This window comes from Nannobrachium achirus (assembly GCF_963921795.1).
Source record: "Nannobrachium achirus genome assembly, chromosome: 9".
Taxonomy (NCBI): Eukaryota; Metazoa; Chordata; class Actinopteri; order Myctophiformes; family Myctophidae; genus Nannobrachium; species Nannobrachium achirus.
Window position 1 is genome coordinate 28,485,147 of NC_137818.1, and position 19,720 is coordinate 28,504,866.

A 19,720-nucleotide genomic window follows, 5' to 3' on the forward strand; every position below is an offset into this window, starting at 1 on the left:
GTTTGGTTCCCATAGCCTGGTGGGATGTTCGCACAGTAATTGGCTCATTGACGTTGACGTAAAAACAATTAGCCAATCACAGTGCGACAATCTCCCTGGGATATGGGGTCTAGAATTAGAGTTCCCATTGAATTAACAGGGCGGACGACGGTTACGCCCATGCAAAAGTCCTCCTATCACCTGGCGTCAAAGAAGCAATAGCGATATTGTTCACAAGCTCTCATTGGCTCAGAAATCTGAGCAGAGATATATCAGTTCTCCTATTGGATATAACCTCTGCTACTCAAACGCACAGTAGACACACCCACCCACTAGCACAGTCCAGTCCACAACCCACACCAATGACGTGCAAAGCAAGGAGTTGCAATTTAAACCACTTGCAGGTTGCAACCACTTGCAGCAGAAACAGAATCTTTGCCGTCCTGCAACAGGGCAGCTGCAATTTCTCTCTGCTGTATTGCAACGGTTTCATTGCATCACAAGCGTGGGGTGGCTGACCGTGGCTCAAAGTAGCTGACAGAGTACAGCATCTTGCAATGGGCTTGGTGTACAAAATACACTACACCTCCAAGGTTCCCATGTACCAGACAAACTACTTCCTAAAAGTCATGTCCACGATCGCAACACCAGAGGCAGCTCCACCAATCATGTTCAATGTAGATTTAACACCAAACAAGGCTCTGATTCGTTCTCCTGCTATTCATGGGTTGCATTTGTAGTCCTAAACGGCCATGTTGAGGACCAACACAGGTGTTTCTATTTGTCTGATTGGCACAGAACTAATGTTCTATGCCAATCAGAACACCTGTGTTGGTCCTCATCATGGCTGGTGTAGGACTACAAATGCAACCCATGAATACCACCAACATGACATGTTCCGCAAGCCTTAAAGGAGAACAAATCCCTAGCCTCCTTCAAAGTATGAAAAGTCACCTTCAGGCGGCTGCTACTCGTGACTTGTAAATAGACGAAGCCCCCATGCTCTCCCCCCCTTTTCTGCTTTTGTAGGCTAGTTGATGTCATGCGTTTTCTGCTTTTGAAATTGATGTTAAAGCACTATGTTCTATCCGTCAGTCTTTCAATGTTATATGAGATACATAAAGTGTGGTTCCAGTGTAAATAAGCCGTAAGGCTTTATAGGATCTCCTTTTAGTTGACCTTGTACCAGTGATTTGTGCTGTCATGAAACTCTTCTTTTTTTCTATTGCAAACTAATACATTATTCAATCAATCAATCAATCATTGGACACACCAACTGCCCACTATTTTGGTAGTTTACACATTTTGTTTAATGCATCCTCATTACTTCTATCAATAATAGGTAAGTAAATCATGTTATGGTGGGGGTTCATGGAGGTACAGTCCAATTATTTGAATCAGATTCTCTTCATCCCCTCTACACTAAAAACATTTGCAATGTGAAACACAAAAAACGAACTAATCTGAGAGATTTTTTCATGATGGCCAAAGTGGCCGGAATTGGTACCATAGTCAACCTGTAAAACGCAACCTTTTCCATATTCTGCTGCAATATCTGAGCCTGAAACACGTGGATTGTTTTATTTATTGTTTTAGAAACAATTTTTTATGTGATTTAGTGAAACCCTTTGATCAGATCTGTCATTCTTTCACAGAGATCATTTCCACAATAATTATGTCCGCTGGGCCGGAAGACTTGGACTTAGAAAACGTTAATGTCCTCTGAGAGGCAATTTGTCATACAGTACAGTACATAAAGACATTTAAAAACTCAAATGATAAAACTCAGACTCAGATACACAGTGCTGCTGTGACTTCACTTTGACCTATGGTACCAAAAATGCTACAAACGTCACTTTTTGTTGCAGAAACATGGCTTTCTTCCCCTAGATAATTACATATAAATGATCTCAGCCAGGAGTTGTGACAATTTACTGTTTGCCTGTCACTGGCTTTCCAAAAAATCACGAACAAAACATCACAGGTTTACAGGTGCAAAAAGTAGGTGAAAAAACACCTTTTTACACCTGTAAATCTGAAGATTTTGATCCTAACATCCAATCAATCCCAAATTAGAATCAGCACACCTCCAAAAGCATTTTCACTTCTGCCACTTATAAGAAATGTAACACTGTATGTGAATGTCATATCCAGTAAGTGCTATTTCTCCCTACAGCTTCCTTGTTGGGTCTGACAGTTGTTACACACACCTTACACACAGTCTATGCATTGTGCAACCTAGCCTGGTGGAGACATGTGCTCAGTCGAGCACATAATACTATTGTCATCCTTCTAGGTAGAACCTTCAACTTCCTAAAATACAATGCATCCCACAAATTAGTGCAAAGTTTGTTTATAAAATAAACATAACTTTGAGTTGCAACATGCCCTTTTGGATCAGTATTGAACAGTTAAGTCTTGTGATCAGAAGGAAAGTATAGTCTACCGCTACACCTTTGTTGATGAATTGAATACCTAGGAGCCCAATAGAAAAAAAGAACACCTGGACTTTTTTGGTGTAATCCTTTTAGACGAAGTGTCTTGACTGTATTTGTTTATCTGTTTTACATTTCTGTCTAAGAAAATATTCAATTTCAATCAATCAAAGCTTTTGTGGTGAGGATGCACCAAATAATGTTTCAAGAATAAGGAGGTCTATAATTATCATCAGTCTCAAAAGTGGACATTCATGTGAATCCCCTTCTATTGTAAAGAAAATATATATTCCAGATATACCAGTGCTAACGTATAACACAAGACATGAGCTGATATGAGTGTTAAGACAGACAGGATCACTTATTCTGCTAATGCACGGGTTGTACTTTTATTGTTACCTCATTCACTAAACAGTTCAATGGTGCAATATTACCATACACAGAATTAGGATATCTGCATGACACGTCTATGCTATACAGCAAATGGATTATAATTATTACAAATACAGGAAACATATTTACATTTTAATTCAAGCCCCATACAACACAGATATTTACAAAATTAAGTATGAAAAATGAAACCAATCTGACAAATAATGTACAGTGTTAATGTCTTGGTTTGCCATTTTTGTGGTGAACAAACCCAAAGGTTAATAAATATTAATCATCAGAGGGGGAAATGCAAAGTATCATGTCTAGTTTTGTTTGAAAGGCAGCATGGGAGAAGTGTTGAGGTGAACAAAGACACCAGCAGAAACAATAGTAAGCTATAATTTTGGATAAGTACTAGCTACTTTGTATTATACTCCCTGATATTAGATAAAATGAAAACAACCCAAAGAAAAGAAAATATACACAATTTGTTATATAATTTAGATGGTCAGCTAGCTGACATACGCTTACATGAAAATTCTGAGTGTTAATTTAACTCTGAGAATATACAGATGTAACTTGGTTACATTTTGTATAAACACTGAGAATTTCTATGAGTAAAGTCAAAAGCAAATTTAAATTTAAAATACTTTGAAATAAAAAGGAAGCAATGTAACCCATGTCCCCAGCACAGGGTGTTCTGGGTTACACTTTAGTAACCTTTTAGAATGATGGGGTGGGAAAAAACAGCAACATCCTGATAATACATTCAACTTCCTTCAAGCTCATTCTGACACAGGCAACCACACCATTTGGTTAATTCTGAGTAAATCAACTAAATCATACAGACGTAATTTGACCAGTTAGTTATACCCTTTATTATGTGCAAAGAGCTGCAAACTAATATATACATCGCAAACAATAAATACAAATACTCAAAAATAATGTATTTCTAAATTAGTAGCCAAAGTGAAAATCTTTGCTCTGACAAATACTCACATCAATATATTTTAGCTCATACATGTATTATTCATCTCAATATGTTAACCACTTCAGCCCTATTCAAAAAGGTTTTTAAATAGCCAATCTACAAGCTCATGTGTTGCATCGCAAACATTTTAGCGATGCAAAAAGATCTCCCATTTCAGTTTCATGTTGACGAACAATTTCATAATGATAGGCCTAAGTGGGTATTCTCAGCTCATACATGTTCAATATACTGAAGTTAATGCGAGGTAAGATTTGCGTTTGTTCAGTGCATAGAATTTGCTCTACGTTCTGTGATGAAGCAACACGTTCCTCAGAAACTAGAAACCCAACAGCAAAGGACTATGTTCTCTGACCAACAGGCTGGCTGACCTGTGGGCAGATCCTTTCAGCCATTTTCATTTGTTCTCTGACAAAGTGTTGTGTGACATCATCGCACCTTCAAATAATAAATACATTGAACTGTGTCACTTTATAAGCAATACTGAATGTCAGTCTCTACAGGGCAGATCTACAGGGCCTCTGTCTCTACAGATGTAAACAAAGCTGTCCCTTTTTTTAAGATAGAGCATACAACTGGTTGGCTGACCAGTGTCTGTCCATGCCCATCTGTACCAACTATTCATAAAAAGGGTGGAACTAATCCTAGAAAGACAGAGCCATCGGCTAACATTTCATAACTTTGTAACAAAGATCTGGCGGCCACAAATGACCTTGTCGTGTACAGAGCAAATATTTTCACAAACAATAACAAAAAACAAAGCTTTGAGCATATTTCATCCCTTTCATAGTCCCTCAGATAAACCTTAGCAGACACATACTCAACCCACCATAACTATCTTGAGGCGCCCCGTATTCCTGTATCAAGGACAGGTCTCATATTCACATGGTGCTAAGATTTTGTCTTTGACTGAATATATTCTTGCTATAGTTAAGTATTAATGTGCCTTGCTATAGTTAAGTATTAATGTGCAAAATAATATTAAACACCAATAAAACCAAATAAAACTAAAGAAATACATGCCCTCTTTTGCATTTCATACACTCCACTGTAGAATGAACACATAAAATAGAAAATAATGTTAATTTAAAAACAAAAGAATCAAGAACAAAAAACGAAAATCACAATGTCAACCCAGTAAGAGTTAGCTGAGTAAAGAGGTTTAAATTCAAGAATGCAAAAGAAAGATAACGAAATGGAAAAACCATGGTGCATCGATCCTCCCTGCTGAATTGCACTGCCATGACAAAAATGGACTTGTCAGAACAAGCTATATCGTACATTTTTACATCCTCAAGGTAATGTGCTAGACTCTTCACCTGATCACTAGCAGTGGTCAGGGCTAGAACATTCCTCTTTCACTTGGTTCCCATTATCATATTTCATTGTGTTTTGTTTCTGTAACAGGCAAAGGAAAAAAAGTTAAATTTTAGCAAATGTTGAGGTTCTCTGAACAATAAACCTCGACATGTGTACGTAAGTGTAAGAAAAGTGCTAAGAGCCAACAGATCTGAGAGGAATGTCTATGTATGAGAGGCAACTACCACACTGATCCAAGCTATGTACAAATGATATTCTCCTCAGAGTGCTGTACTTACTGTAGGTACAGTACCGCCTACTCCTCTTCCCCGAACCCTGTCCATGACTTAGTATTTTCCTGTTTTTACTTGTTCTCTATGACAGCATTTTGAAATTAACATTTCAAAAGAACAGAGACATATCTGTTATCCATGGAACTATCCTATTTCATTTTCTCATTGCTGAGTTATGAGTCATTTTGATTTACCCTTGTTTCTTGAGTTGGAGTGTATTTCTAATACCGACACATCTATCACATGCCTGATTGCTTTGGGATGATCACTCGCTAAACTGAGGGCACAACTGTGGTTGGACTGGTGTATATACAGGGGTGCAACAGTAGAATATGAAAATCATATGGGGAACCCAATGTCGCAGTTATGCCTTGCTGGTAAGGACCTTGACTGATTTTCTGTATTCAGGAATTGCCTCTAAAGACGGTGTAGGCGGTGGCATAGGGGAGCTACGTTCTACAGTTGGGAAAAGGCAGCGGCCAATGCAAAGTCTTATAAGCATGAAAACCTAAGGAATCACTAGCAGCAATTGTTCTTGAACCAGCCTTGCTTTCTGTAGCAGAGTGTACACCAATATTTCACTTTTAGTAACATGACCTGCCCCCACCCCATAGTTTTCACTGCCATAATTGTATGTTGTTGTTTTTGTTTCTTTTCTTATAAGCAAATCTGGTCTTCTCCTGAGGACTGCTGCAGTTGTCATGCGGGCAAAAAAAAATCATAATACAAAATAAAACTCCTCTTGACAGACAAGTAACACTGATAAAGACAATCTTTACAGACAATTAGTCAAATGAAAATAGAGTGGCCAGAACCTGTTTCTGAAGAATCGTGCACACACAAGTAGACTATTACAACATGCTACTAGTTAGGGGGTTGAGGGAATGACAACAAAGCCGAACCAAGAACCAAGAAAAAAAAAAGACCAAAACATTGTCATCAAATCGAACACAAAAGGCCTGTGGGAGAGAGAGAAATAGAAGAGGGGGTGTGGATTGGCTGACGGGAAGGGTAGGTGGGATTTTCTCATAAACTGAAACTTTTAGTTTGCTTGAGAGGAGACTTAAGCCACAGAATCTACATACAAGAGAAAACCGTCAAGATTCACAATGGTTAATAAGTGTTAACACTTGTTCAAAGGCTAGTCAGAAGAATGGGAGCCATGGCTTCCTGTGTGCAGGTTGACCCCAATCAGTTCTTCATCAGACCAGTGCGCCTCCGTGCCAACTTGGATCTGTGGGTGCAACGCGTTATGCAGTTTAGTTAAATTACAGAATGATGAACAAAACAAACTAAAAAAGTGCCCCAGATCTCCACTGTGTAAATTGGGGTCATAGCCATTGGAATGGAATCTGAAAGATCTGACTGATACATCTTGACTGACCGATTTGTGTGAGTGTTGGAGAAAAAGAGTAGTAACAAAAAGTGTGTTTAGAAGGCCGAAAGTCTAGTCTGGCACAAATGGCCGGGGCCTATATGTTGCATCATGCGTCATGATCCAAGGAATTGACTGTAGGACCATAGTTCAAAAGTAATAAGCCAAAATTTGAAGCGGCCTGTTAAAGCCTATCGGTCAAATGGTGCCAGAGTTTAGCTGCTCACAGACAAACGCACAGACTGACATTTCACTTCAAAACAATCAAACTACCAAAAGACTACCTATTATGTGTAACTCCCCATATTATCACAGGTACAAAATGTAAAAGGTCATGTCATTGTACAGTATGGTTATTATATATTACACAGTATATACAACGATATTATACATGTTATAATGTATACACGTGTGTGTCTGTGTGTACCTTATCGTCCCCGCTAGCAGTGGGTTGAAGGCATACAGCCAGTCGTTCATGTCCTTCTCATTGTTGGCCTGAAGGAGGATTCCTCTGTGCTTTGTGCACACAGCGAATGTGTTGGGAGTCTACAGAGAATACACACATTGTGAGTGTCCTAGAATATTCCACAGCGTAAAAGGTGAACCAAAAAACACTCTATATAAGGAACAGAAGGTGCAGCATAGACACTTTTGAATGAAGAAAAATGTTTTACTTCTGCATGTATTTAGGACACAGCAGGCAAACCACAGGAATCAACCATAGATGCATTTTAATGTTATAAATGCATCATGTCTGTATGTTAATGAAAATGCTTGTGTGTCTAAACAAGTGTACAGAAATCATGATATACTTCACCCATTAAGACTGGGATGAAGATGTAGATGTAGATCTGCTATTTTTTTTTTATCATCACATTTTGTGCAATTCTTTGAATAGTTATACTACTAGAATTATATGTATTTGACTGCCGACCCACATCTTGAAATATTATGCATCAGAGACCCCCCGGAAGCAAATATTTGAGTTACAAATGTTCACTTTAAAAAATATATATTCAAATATTTGCACAAAAAAAAAAAAAAAAAAAAGGCAGATCAACAAGCTCGCAGCGCGGCACTCTGTGCCGCACTTTGAGCTCGTATATCTGCTATTTTTTTATAGTTAAAGCATAAATGGTTAAAGTGGTTCCAAGTCATAAAGGCTTAACCATATTCATGTTCTGCTCTTACTCTAAGGTGGACCCACCTTGAGCATGGACTGCTGGTCCTCGCTGTACTCCACCTGTGCTGTGGAGAGGTTCAGCACCCCCCTCTCCACCGGGTCCTTGTCATTGTTGTAGATGAAGGCGTAGGGCCGACGCACCACCACAAAGTGCTTCACCCACGAGTTGGAGCGCGGCTCCATGAAGCTCAGGACGCCTTTCTTGGACACCACCGAGCTGATGAACACAGTGAAAAGACCAAGACTTTGTTTAGCCAATAAAACCCCCCAGTACTTGTGAGGTAGTATCAGGTAAAGAATAGTGCACTTTCATTCTAAATCAGTCCACCTTAATAATAGTTAGTTATATTAGTTGACACTTGACAGCATTGGGCAACAGAGCTAAGACCATAGAAAATACTATCTTTAAGGCACAGTAAGCCTAAAGACATTTCTAGTTAAAGCCACAATCCATACATTTTATGTCTGTTGTCTGTTATGTCTCCCGATGGAGAGGTAATTTTAACAACGTCCAAACAACAATAAAGATGGAGACGCATCTAGTTTCCAATCCAGTTTGTTGTCTCTGTCTGCTTCAAATAACTTTGACAAAGTCCCACCACTGCAGATGTGCACTGCATTAGTAATATTACTTCATATAATTGGTCCTCGCTAATGCTCATGATAAGATGGTAGTGGTACAATGTATTGTCCTACCCTGTCAACCCGCCTACCAGTGTCATCATCATTAGATTTTTTCAAACAATATTTAAAAATGTTTATTTATATTTTCATAAATGCAAGAACAATGGCTTCCATTATAGCATGCTAAAGTTCCAGGAATAGATCGCCTGCAGTTTCTATTACTTGGATTCCCCATTGATGATATCTATGGTAGGCAGGTTTCTCAACTGCCCTCCTCTGAGACACAGGCAGAGTAAAACTAACATTTAATTCATTAAAATAAGTCACAGATTGTAGCTTTAAAAGGCTATAAACTATAGGTAATAAATAAGGCAGTACAAACCCTGGCCTCATCTCCTCGATGTCTGGCACCAGGTTGAGGAACTCATTCTTGCCAGCCCGGGCCAGGTAGGAGGTTTCCAGGGTGGGCACCATTGGGAAGTTCTCATAATCCGAGCATGAGGGGCTGGAGGCACGGGAGCTGTTCTCTGGGGTCCTTCACAACAAACACCCAATGTCAGCATAATGTCAATGTCATGTTGCTGATAAAAGCCTAGGGGTATGAAAATGTACCAGGTGTGACTTTGAAACCTCACATGTAACATTTTTATATAGGAGTTTATGCAGCCTGATTCTTGGTGGTGTAGAATAGTGTGATTAATGAAAGCAGGTAGGCTTGCATATACAGCATGTTCTCTTTATGTTCAAAGGTTATACTCATTATTTGTTGCTATTAACGACTTATGAATCATTTGCAGTTTTTGTACCACGTTTGTTGTATCTGTTTAGTATTTTATGTTTGTAGGAATGCTTTTTGCACGCCATCCTGCAGTTAAATAAATTATATTTCCTTTAAATACAAATTTATGAAGGTCTTTGTTGAGTGATTAATTCAATTGATCGCCTCTGTTCTCTGTAGGACATTGTTTTTATATTATTGGCTTCCTCAGTCTAAGTGGTTTAACTGTGAGACAAGCTCCTCTATCCCCAATCACATAGACCAGGGACAATGACAACATAGGTTCCTGAGAATGACATATCAAATTTAACTTGTTCTTAGTTTTTACATATTTTTGGGGATCTGTGGGGTGTGCTGTTCTGTTCCTGTTAGAACCTATTTTTGTATATAGCCGGTGTTGTCGTAAATGATTATAATTTAGGTTTTCATCGAATACATTCCAGAAAAGATAAGTATCTTATTGAATAATTCTTACCTCTGGTCTACGGATCCACAGCGGGAGTCAGACAGAGACGGGCAGGTGGAGGAAGGGGTGAGCGTGGCACTGCTGAAGCTGGTCACCGAGGTGTCACGACCCATGGGTGAGATGTCCGACAGCTGGCCAGGAGAGAGCAAGGGATTGGCATTGAACACTGAGGTTTCTCTTTCCAAAGGATGTTATTCAGTAGCAGTGGTTTTCAAACCTTCTGTGCCCAAGGCTCACCAATGGGCAAATCAAAATCTCAAGGCATACCTGTATTCATAGTAAAATAGCTGATCTACAAGCCCACAACACGTTGCATTTCCGACACGTTGTGAATCTGTAGATCAGCTATTTTCAGTATTTATATTTTTAGTATATATATCACATTTTCACCTATAATAACATAAGAAAACAGAATCCTGCAACACTCCATATTGCCCAACAGTAGGAATGAAAACAGGAAAACAACTGGCACTCAATAATGTCCTTCAGTGAGCACAAAATACAGATTTTTGTGTAGTTGAGCTTTATATAATATTGCAATAATAATGTGTGGTTGTCACTAAAGGTACTCCTGGACTTGTCTCACAGCATTATAACACTGCATTATAGAAATGAAAGAAAACCATAATCTCTGACACAAAGTTGTATTCTCAGTAGATTCGTTTAGCTACAGTGGTCTCACCTTGCAGTCACTGATGCTGTTGACAACCTGGTTGTATTCACTGTTGAAAGTGTGAGTCAGGAGGCGCAGGCACTGCAAAAGAGCAAAGGGAGAAGTCAGTCGGTCCTAGGACAGAGGTGAAAGTTGGCTGTTGTGGTTTGTATGAGGCTTTGTCAACCCCAGCATTGTATCATCGTCATTGGGCGGAAACCTTGCATGTCCAAAACAGTTACCTTTTCGGAAATGTAAAAAAGGAACTTGTGTTCCAATGGAACAAATGTAATTAATAAGCTCCATAAGCTTATGTTAGTACTTCTTATTGGTTAAATATTTATAAAACCCACAGATTGGCTATTTCTGGCAAAGAGATTTAGTGTAGAGGGAAAACGGCCCCAGTACACTGAGGTCCATTTTACTCGGAATAGAGCGTTGAGGTAGTTCATCTCCCTCACCTTAGTGGCCAGCTCCTTCTCTCCATCCACCAGGCTTTCGATGTCGGCCGAGTCGTAGCCACTGCTCTCGCTGGGCGTGATGGCGCTCTCAAAGGTGGTGTTGGAGATCTGTGAGGAGATGGAGGTGGAGGTGGACAGGGTGCCGGAGCTCATGCTGGGCGACAGGCACTCGCTCAGGGACTTGGTGGTGGGGGGCGCTGTTCCCGTGGGGGGCGCCTCTCCCAACTTCTCCCTCAGCAGGAGCAGGTGGCGGGTTTTCTCCACCTGGACAAACGTAGAGAAGAATGATGAGATGATTGGGTGGCTTTGTAAAGGTGATCCTGGCTGGATGAACCCACCACAGGAACACTGGCATTAATTATTACATTTTATTTCACCAAATCTGTCTGTGCACTTTTGTTTCGTGTGCAGCCTTTTGGGACATGCTTTGTGATATTTGGCTATAATAAACTTTGACTTTTCATGAATTCTGAGAAAATACTGATCAGGAGTTATCAGCTTAGTGTGCCAGCATACTGCCCTCAAACTAGAGGCCATAGTATTAATGACAATGATAAAAGTTTACAAATGCCCACCTCATGTAGTTGCTCCATCTTCTCCAGCTCCCACTGGTGTTCCACAATGAGGCTGTCTCCACGGGGCCTCCACCCTGCCAGGTTCTCTTCTCCGCGCACGTAGGCCACCGACGTGTCCAGTATCTTCCTCCTCCTCCGCTGCATACCTGGACAAACAAACAAAGAGTTGTTTATTTCGTTGCCACTTGATTCTGCGTTGTTGTTGTTGTTGGTTTTGTCTGATTTAAGCAGCGTTCACACTAGCGGTGACAAAGCAACAGGCTACAAGTTATTTCCAGTGGAAGCTAGCAACATGAAGCTACAAACTGATGGCCAACATTTATCACTGCGGGCATGACACGATACAAAAGAAAAAAGTTGAGCTGGCTTCAACATTTTTCCAGCACTGCACTGTATGACACAGTCAAGCATCAATCATATGTTTTCTCTCAACCCACAATTCCTGCTCCGTTCCATGAATAGAAGAAAAGCTCATTCTTGCTGTTAAGCAGTTTCCTGTACTATTAAAAGCCATTCACGCAATGTGGCTTGAGAAACACTTCAACCATTCTATTATGAGCTTCTTCCCAGGGCTGTTTCATCTTGCCTGCACACTTTTGTTTATTTTCCTGTGAGGGAAATATTTCTGTGCAAATAAATAAAACTAATTTGGCTAAAAGATTTGGAACACAAGAACTATATACAGTAGATGCCTAACGTTTCTCTCAGTTACTGTATCAGAGAAGACCACTCACCTGGGCTTCCAGTGTCAGACATCTTGCACAAGCTCAGCTCGTATATCCCGGTCACCCGGTTGCTGTAATGAAGCATGAGACGTTTTGATTCAGGGATACGATATGATTTGCAAACATCCATTTGGCATAATGTTTCTTATTCGTGAATGACATGAATTATGATCATTGTCTTTGAGAGACACAGGCACGGGTACAAAATCTCTCTCTATTGCCTTACCAGTCGGGTGTTTTGGAGTATCCACTCCCAAACAGGTTCCTCAGGGAACGAGGTGGGGAGATCTTTGCATCTCTGGAGTAGAACACCATGCAGATGTCTTTGGTAATAATGGCTGGCTGGATGCAGTGGTCAAGCTGTGAAATGAAAAGCCATTAATCAAAACGCCATGGTTAAAGTGGTTAAGAGTGTCGGCCATGTGGCAGTCAAAAACAACCACTGAATGGAGCCAGTAGTGTGAGGCGGTATCTAACCTCCAGATAAGCAGACAGGGTCATGTAGGTCTTCTCTCCGTAGGGTGTGACTCGGTTGAGCAGGAGAGAGTTGTGCAGGGAGCTGTCCCACACCGCCTCGAAGCGATAGAAGGTCCTGAAGAGGCAAAGCAAGATATCCTTCAGGTCCAAAACGGACAACAAAATCCCACAGTAAGACAGAAATCCAAATCCCAAAACAACTATGATAATAATCTACTAGTGGAGGCCTACAGTAGCTAGTCAGTGTGGGCAATGTAAATACAATCTGATAGTCTTCTGCCCTGTTACAGATTAAAAACACTAGTCCCTTCTGGTAGGATTCCACTTCATCTAAATGTATACTTTGTCGTATGACAGTGTTGGTGCGGTACTTAGCCACGTACACCCTATATTCTTAGTTGACCGGAGTCCCCCAGGGGTCTATACTAGGCCCCCAAATGTTTTCACTCTACAAAGATCTCTGTACCAAAATAGACGATCTACAAGCTCACAACACGCCGCATTGATAGGCCTGTCACAATTATTACCTAATCACAATTATTTTAGATAATTGCAAATTATTTTAGCATAATCGTCATGATCGTTTCAATGTTGAAAAATGTCCACTCCATACATTTTCAAACATTATTAAAAAAATTGCAGAAATATCAGATCTACAAGCTTACAATGTGTCATGTTGTAAGTTGTAGATCAGCTATTTCCAATATTTTAAAAATAAATAATTCAAAGTATAAAAGTATTAAAGTTATTTGTCATATCTGCAATATGGAATTTTTGATTGACAGAAATCTATTTTTCATTCATATGTTCCAATGATCAAGCCAAAAACTAAATTAAATTGATATTATTTAAGTGACAATTCATGGTCAACTTAAATGTTGTAATCGTGACAGCCCTAAGTATTGAGCAAGTAGATTGCCTATTTTCACCAAATGTTCACCCCACAATAGGGATACTATGGTTAAAGCCCACATCCACACAACAAAAACAGGAGCCTGGACAGTGGACAGACAGTGAGTCACAGGAGAAAGCTAACTATTAAATCTCCAAGTAGAAAGCACGTCATCATTCTACAACAGTTCTGGAAGCGTGTGAATCATTTTGACAGTCAACATGCTGTTAGGTGAAGGGGCCCCTCCTTCATACGCTCATCCTGAGTGACGACAGGGTGTGAGGAAAACACACCGAAGTGAGACCTCCACAACATGAGTAGGTGTCACACTACACTACTGTCGTTAGCAGAGTGTTTCTGTCGAGAGCTTGCAGATGTGCTTCGTGTTTGATACAGCAGGCAAAAAGAACAGGTCGATTACGTGTGCCTGTGCACAAAATGGATTAGCTGCATCCTATATTTATAATATCCTGTAATAGCTCAACATTTTAACGGCCACTTCAGGTAAAAAGTGGCTATTAAAACATCAAATTAACCTGAAGTGTACATGAACTGATGAAATTGGACTAAAATGTTCCTGAAATGTTAAAATTCCTCCTAGAGAACAAACAAACAAACAAACAAACAGATTTGTTCATCTACATACTAAATGGATAGACGCATTCATGTCGGGCGATTAATTGAATTTAATACCAGACTCAGTGGATCTCCAACTGTTTACTTTCTGGGATCAATGTCAGTTCCAGCCTTTAATTTAGATGACTCATCTATACAGTTCTTGTTTTCACCAATAGAGGGCACTGTTATCTCTAGAGTCTTCCTGCTCTATCACTGTGTTGGCCTACACACATGCTGCTCACTGATTTTAAATTCACAGTGTGTTACAGCAGAATTAAGGACAAATGGGTGCACCAGAACATCTAGCCTCCAGTGTTGGAAAGGGCTGTGGTAAACAAATAATGTAATTAAAAACACACACAAAACAAAACTATGCAAAAAGACAGCACTTTGCAATTAAGATTGCCTTTCTAATAGTTTTCAAGTCACTTAGAATTAAATAATAATAATAATAATAATAATAATAAAATAATCTGATAATCATGGGCAATAAAGGCAATCCTAAAGCAAAGTGTTTGGACAGTGAAACATAAAATGGTGGAAAGCATTGCTACAGGTCTATGGCACTAAAGAGAGACATAAAGGTCTTTCTCAGAAGGATCTTTATGTTCTCTGGCTGCTGCTGTGTACCTAGGAATTTCTTTATCAATACAAAGGCTGAGCACATTCAAGAGTCCAGCCGCGGCAGGAAGAAAGAGAATACACAGAAGAAAACAGAAAAAAAGCCGAGTCATGTAACAGAAACAATGCAATGGAAGCAAATGAACACAGAACTTAACCACACTGAAAATGGAAATGCTCATGCAACTATACCAGTATATATGGCAATTCTCATGCATGCACATACACACATGCACGCACGCACGCACGCGCGCGCACACACACACACACACACACACACACACACACACACACACACACACACACACACACACACACACACACACACACACACACACACACACACACACACACACACACACACACACACACACACACACACACACACACACACAAAAAGCACACATTGGCACACATTGTGTTTCTACACTGTGAGTGATTTCAAGTCCCAGAATGCAGACATTTGGTAATGATTGTGTTGCAGCAGTAGAAAATGACTTGCTGTTTGTTGTTTGGCAACCTATCAACAAAGTATGTGGAAAGGATTGTGTTTAGAAGTGCATGACTAATATAGGCCTTTACTGACTATAGACAGCTGAATAAAGGCAATTCAACAAGACTCATTGCGCTGTATTCTATAGGGGCCATTTAATTTAGTTCTGGATAAAGTAAATTATAGGCCCATTTTTCTTCATGCATTTCTATTTGAGGTAGTTATTTCTCCTACCTGTTGGAGTTGTGGGAGGACTTGATGTTCTTGGCAGAGATGATGTTCAGGGACAGCACAGCATCAGCAGCGCTGTCATCTTCCTCTGCCTTGTTTCTGATGCGACCTGCGGGGAACAAAGCACCATGGACCGCTCAACATCACCACCAATGAAAGGCACTCAGATCTCTCCCACTGTTATAGCATAGTGCTAACAATAAGAAGGGCACGTTCACACATACGTAGGGCTGTCACGATTATGACATTTTATATGACGATTCATTGTCACTCAAATAATTGCGATTAACAATTTAATTGTGTTTCTGTCGTTGACAATTACATTCCTGTTTGGCTTGGAGGCTTTGAAGTTGCTCATGGCACATAACCTAAATATACAAAGTAATGATATTTGACAACTTTATACTTGAAAAAGAACATCGATAGTGTAAATAGCCGATCTACAAGCTCACAATTATTCAACACGTAAACGATTATGACGATTATGACAAAATAATTGTGATTATATCAAATAATTGCGATTAGAGGATAATGTAATAATTGTGACAGCCCTACACAAAGGGGCATAGCAAACACATGCCCAGGTTTCAAACGTGTCAATTATACCCATGGTGTCTTGTGGATTGTGGGCAGTGCCTATTTGCTTTGTTTGTTTGACTGCTAGTTTGGCCTAGTTGGCTCACTGAAAAAAAAGAAAAAATGTGAAAAGCCTGCCAAGTAGGGTCAACCACGCAATTCTTTCCTATTGGTTGACGACCGATCAAAGTTCCCCATTGTTGAACGCAGAAATGCACCGCAACAGGAAGCTCCACCATCTCACTTCCATACAAAAAACTGTGATCAGTGCATCTGTTTCTGACACGTGACCGGGGGTGCCCTTATGTGCCTTCTTAATTATAATTGCACGTTTACTATGAAAACCAGCACATCTTGTCCGTGTATCTCTATCTGTCTGTCTGAAGGTCACGCCTAACACATCACTGTGACATCACAGGTGCTATCACAGGTCTATGTAAAGGTCCATATATGGGTATTCCCCAGAATCCCTTTTATGCCCATATATGAAGATCCCTGATCAATATACATCACTGGCCAGATGGCCAAGACATGGCCCATATCTGTGTGGCTGATTCAGATAGTGATCTCCATGTATGGCCATAAAAGGGACTGTATGTTCACTATGTTGTGATGTCTAACAGAATCCCTTTTATGTCCATACATGGAGATCCCTGATGTCATCAATATTAGGCCCATATCTAACAGGACTTCATATGGGAATGCCCATATATGGAGGAAGACAGCCCATATCTGTGTGGCTGGTTCAGACAGGGATCTCCATGTATGGGCATAAAAGGGATGTAATAATGCAATAATAAAGAAAGAAAATACAACTCTTGCCACTGTGTGCGATCCATCCTCCAATCAATAGATAAAAGGGATGTACCATCAGTACATGGATCTCCATATGGGTACCAGGGGTCTCCATACATGGGTAACTTGTCCGATATACATCACTGGCCAGATGGCAAAGAATTGCCCTTTAGGGCGAGGTCGTATGTCGCCCTGAGGCGTCTTACTAGTAATATAGTACAGTATTACTATCTCTCTCTCTCTCTCTCTCACACACTCTCTCTAACCCTAACCCACACCCACACCCACACCCACACCCACACCCACACACACTCACACTCACACTCACACACACACACACACACACACACACACACACACACACACACAGACACACACACACACACACACACACACACACACACACACACACACACACACACACACACCAAGATTACTGCTAAAGGGCCAAAATCACTTCCGCTACTGAGGAATTTGCATGTATATTGGATAACTGTCCCAACACTTACAAACCCGCATAACAGCTGAGAGAGAGATTGCCGGAGAAGAAATGGACACACAAGCATAAATAGATTCTCCAAGCTTATGATTTACTTATCCAGGGAAAGCCAGGGAACACGGATGCTCTTTTACAACAAACTGTGAATGTTTAGCAAATTGTATTTCCTCCATGACATTATGAAGAATCATATCATCATGATATACTTGGGCTATCTTGCTGTACACCGCACTGAGTCTACCTGCGTACAGAATATGCTGTAAAAATGTAATTTAGCTCGTTTCTTCAGATGAGACTGAAAATCAAGTGATTCTCAAGCCACATTTCCATTCTGTTTACATGTCGTTACTATACTTTTAATCTTAATTCATCTGGTTTGAAGCAAGAGTATAACAGTTTTGAGTTTTTCATTATAGTTTAGTTTATTTAGTTCAGTTAACGAGTCAATCAGTCAATTTTAGTTTTCCTTATCTATCTATAAATGCGAGAAGTCTCTGCGTGTCTGTCTGTCTGTGTGTGTCTGTAATCCGCGTATCTCGAGAACCGTTCGTCCCACCGGCTTCAGATTCGGCACGCGCGTTCCGGCGCGAAACGTTCGGAATATCCTTATGCGGAGCTGATTGTTGACATCACTCATAAAAGGCTCTGACATCACGTACGCCACATGAGTCAACAAAAAATCTCTGAATATCTCCATATATAGCATATATGGGCATAAAATGGACGCAGAATCACAAAGATCTCCATATACGGGCATAAAGGGACACAGACAGACGGATACAGAGATCTCCATAAATGGGCATAAAATGGACGCAAATGGCATATATGGGCATATAATTTACGCAGAATCACAAAGATCTCCATATACGGGCATAAAGGGACACAGACAGACAGATACAGAGATCTCCATATATGGGCATGAAATGGACGCAAATAGACAGATATCTCCATATATGGGCATATATGGGCATAAAATGGACCCAGAACTATATCTGCAGTGATCTCCATATATGGACATAAAATGGACGCTGACAGACAGACAGATAACAGATATCTCCATATATGGGCATAAATGGACACAGGCAAACAGATGGTCAAAACGGGTCCTATGACAACAGGTATAATGGGGTTTGCATTAAAGGGCGGGGCATTCATTCCCTATTTACATCGTTCCCGAGTTGGCCAGGTCGCCGACTAGACGCTGGGCCGCCCGAAGGGCGGCCCAGCTTCTAGTTTAATTAAAAGATTGACAGGATACTTTAAGTACTTTTGGCACAGAACACTATTGTATGATGAAGTGTTAATGAGGCTTTAGTCTGATGTAGGGGTGCAACAGCTAATCAAACTAATCGATTTAATCGAATATAAGAAATAATCACATTGTTTCTTTTTTTTTCTTGTTTTTTTGTCTTTGTTTTACGGTAATTTGAGATGAAAAACAGACAAACACCAAATTAACCTGAACTGTGTATGGAACTGATAGAATGTATCTAAAATGTTGATAATGGAATGATATTTTCAAGTGTGCCTGGTGCCAGCTCAGCTCACTGGAGTGTGGAGGTAAATCCAGGACCCCCTCAGGGGAGAGCACTCACCCACAACCAGCTCACGAACGTCCTTCCAGTGGAGCTCGCTGCCCTTCTCATGGATGAGCGTCACTGTGATTCTCCGCTGAATACCCTGCGGCAAACATGACAGGAGCTTGGATATTATAATAGACCACAAGGCATGACTAATAAAATTAAGACTATGACGAGCTCCCTAATTTAAGACATAGAGTAGGCTACAGTACATGACCATAAGCAAGTTAAGGCTGCTGACAAGAGAGACACTAATCTAAGAGATAATAAAAATAACAGGATTTTATATAGCAGCTTTTCTTAAGAGAGTTACAATGTGCTGTGAAAAAATGACTGAATCATTAATTTTAACAAACTGCCAGCTGCTGTTAAAGACTACAGTAATCAAATTAAACCTAATGTCACCATGTCATTGTGTATTATGTTGTTTATTGTTGTACCTGATGTAATAGGTAGGTGCCATGGCAGGGCAGGCCTCCGCTGTGGTCCACCACAGCTGGGATGTATCTAGTAGAGGAGATACAGAGGTCAGAATGAGTCAGGACACCCCAGATATGACATGTGACATTTTGAAATGAGATCGATGCATGTACCATTTGTAAAATGTCACCACTCCCTTGACAAAATGACAGCTGGCAGCTAGGGCTGGACTAGCCTGGTTAATAAACCAGACTGCACAACACCACCCCCTGTTGTAACGAAGTGTGTGATAGAGTCTGACACTTGCAGTCAG

General features: G+C 40.3%; 1 protein-coding gene across 1 annotated transcript in view; it reads right to left on the reverse strand.

Annotated features, from left to right (window-relative positions):
• Window positions 1-5,122: 5,122 nt before the first annotated feature.
• The window catches only part of kif1b (kinesin family member 1B), a gene marked incomplete at its 3' end in the record, with an annotated part of 98,752 nt that continues 84,154 nt past the window's right edge, over window positions 5,123-19,720 (reverse strand). The window contains exons 33-46 of the mRNA XM_080733810.1: window positions 19,428-19,494; window positions 19,003-19,087; window positions 15,541-15,646; window positions 12,683-12,797; window positions 12,432-12,565; window positions 12,215-12,276; window positions 11,481-11,626; window positions 10,906-11,169; window positions 10,475-10,546; window positions 9,802-9,923; window positions 8,931-9,083; window positions 7,949-8,141; window positions 7,169-7,287; window positions 5,123-6,600 (exon numbers count right to left, since the gene is read on the reverse strand). Of these exons, the coding sequence (XP_080589936.1) occupies window positions 6,558-6,600; window positions 7,169-7,287; window positions 7,949-8,141; window positions 8,931-9,083; window positions 9,802-9,923; window positions 10,475-10,546; window positions 10,906-11,169; window positions 11,481-11,626; window positions 12,215-12,276; window positions 12,432-12,565; window positions 12,683-12,797; window positions 15,541-15,646; window positions 19,003-19,087; window positions 19,428-19,494 (1,681 nt within the window). The remainder of the gene's footprint in view (window positions 6,601-7,168; window positions 7,288-7,948; window positions 8,142-8,930; window positions 9,084-9,801; window positions 9,924-10,474; window positions 10,547-10,905; window positions 11,170-11,480; window positions 11,627-12,214; window positions 12,277-12,431; window positions 12,566-12,682; window positions 12,798-15,540; window positions 15,647-19,002; window positions 19,088-19,427; window positions 19,495-19,720) is intronic.